General features: G+C 45.6%; 1 protein-coding gene across 1 annotated transcript; it reads left to right on the top strand.

The window, feature by feature from the left end:
* LOC123642104 (olfactory receptor 140-like) lies at positions 1 to 915 on the top strand. Its single transcript, XM_045557018.1, has one exon. The coding sequence runs from the start codon at positions 1 to 3 to the stop codon at positions 913 to 915; it is 915 nt and encodes a 304-aa protein (XP_045412974.1).
* Positions 916 to 1,526: the final 611 nt, after the last annotated feature.

Here is a 1,526-nt window from a genome sequence, read left to right on the forward strand (position 1 = left end):
ATGGCTCCCAACAATGTCACTGAATTTATTCTCTTGGGACTCACACAGAATCCACACTTGCAGAAAATACTCTTTATTGTCTTTTTATTCATTTTCCTATTTACCGTGCTGGCTAATCTGATCATTGTCATCACCACCTCTCTCAGCCCTACACTTTCGGCTCCCATGTACTTCTTTCTCACTTACTTGTCCTTCATAGATGCCTCCTACACCTCTGTCACCACCCCAAAAATGATCATCGACCTGCTTTTCCAGAGGAGAACCATTTCCTTGGGTGGTTGCCTGACTCAGCTCTTTGTGGAGCACTTGCTGGGGGGATCAGAGATCATCCTCCTCATTGTCATGGCCTATGATCGCTACGTGGCCATCTGCAAGCCCCTGCACTACACGGCCATCATGAGACAGGGGCTCTGCCATCTCCTGGTGGTGGTAGCCTGGATTGGAGGGATCCTGCACGCCACCGTGCAGATTCTTTTCATGGTCAACTTGCCCTTCTGTGGTCCCAATGTCATTGACCACTTCATGTGTGATCTCTTCCCGTTGTTGAAACTTGCCTGCAGAGACACCTACAGACTCGGGATGGTGGTGGCAGCCAACAGCGGAGCCATGTGCTTGCTCATCTTTTCCATGCTCCTCATCTCCTACGTAGTCATCCTGAGCTCGCTGAAATCTCACGGCTCTGAAGGACGGCGCAAAGCCCTCTCCACATGTGGCTCCCACTTTACTGTTGTTGTACTCTTTTTTGTGCCTTGCATATTCACCTACATGCGTCCTGTGGCCACCTACTCTGTGGACAAGTTGGTGACTGTGTTCTTTGCAATCCTCACTCCCATGTTAAATCCTATAATTTACACAGTGAGAAACACAGAGGTGAAAAATGCCATGAAGAGTTTGTTGAAGAGGAGAGTCACTTAGCCTGTGCATAATGCCAAGAAAGTGATGATATATATAAGTAAGGAGGATTATGTCTGTGGTAAACCACGCAAGAGAATTAACAAATTTTGCAGATCATTGACAAAAGCCAAATAAACAAGCACACAAACCGCCCCCCCCCCAAACTTAACATTTATTGAGCACTTAATAATGGCTAGGCTTTTGCTAGGTGCTTTTGATAGCTTTTGACATGCCTTATTAAGGCTTCAAGGTTCATGTGCATAGATTCTGGATATGCAATGAAAAGAACAACTAGAACTCCCTGGTTTGATGATTCTAGAGCATGTTCTTCTCCAGAGTCTCACTGCTACTTTACTAAATTCTTCATACAAATGTTCCTTGGATGACATGGGCTTTTCTACAGAATCTTGACCTCAGAAGTTTTAAAATTTTTGCTTGGCCTGTGATAAAGCAAAAAAGAGGCTAGAAATCCTTAGATGGACACATGGAGGTTGGACAGTTGGGGAGTAAAAGAACCACTGTTGACTTTCTCCTTTCCTCCCTCTTTTCTTTCCTTCCTTCCTTCCTTCCTTCCTTCCTTCCTTCCTTCCTTCCTTCCTTCCTTCCTCCCTCCCTCCCTTCCTTCCTTCCCT

The sequence above is a fragment of the Lemur catta genome, chromosome 7 (assembly GCF_020740605.2).
Source record: "Lemur catta isolate mLemCat1 chromosome 7, mLemCat1.pri, whole genome shotgun sequence".
NCBI classification, from domain to species: Eukaryota; Metazoa; Chordata; class Mammalia; order Primates; family Lemuridae; genus Lemur; species Lemur catta.

Excerpts from the sequence above, each read along its gene's own strand:
- LOC123642104 (XM_045557018.1), top strand. The coding sequence starts at position 1 with ATGGCTCCCAACAATGTCACTGAATTTATTCTCTTGGGACTCACACAG.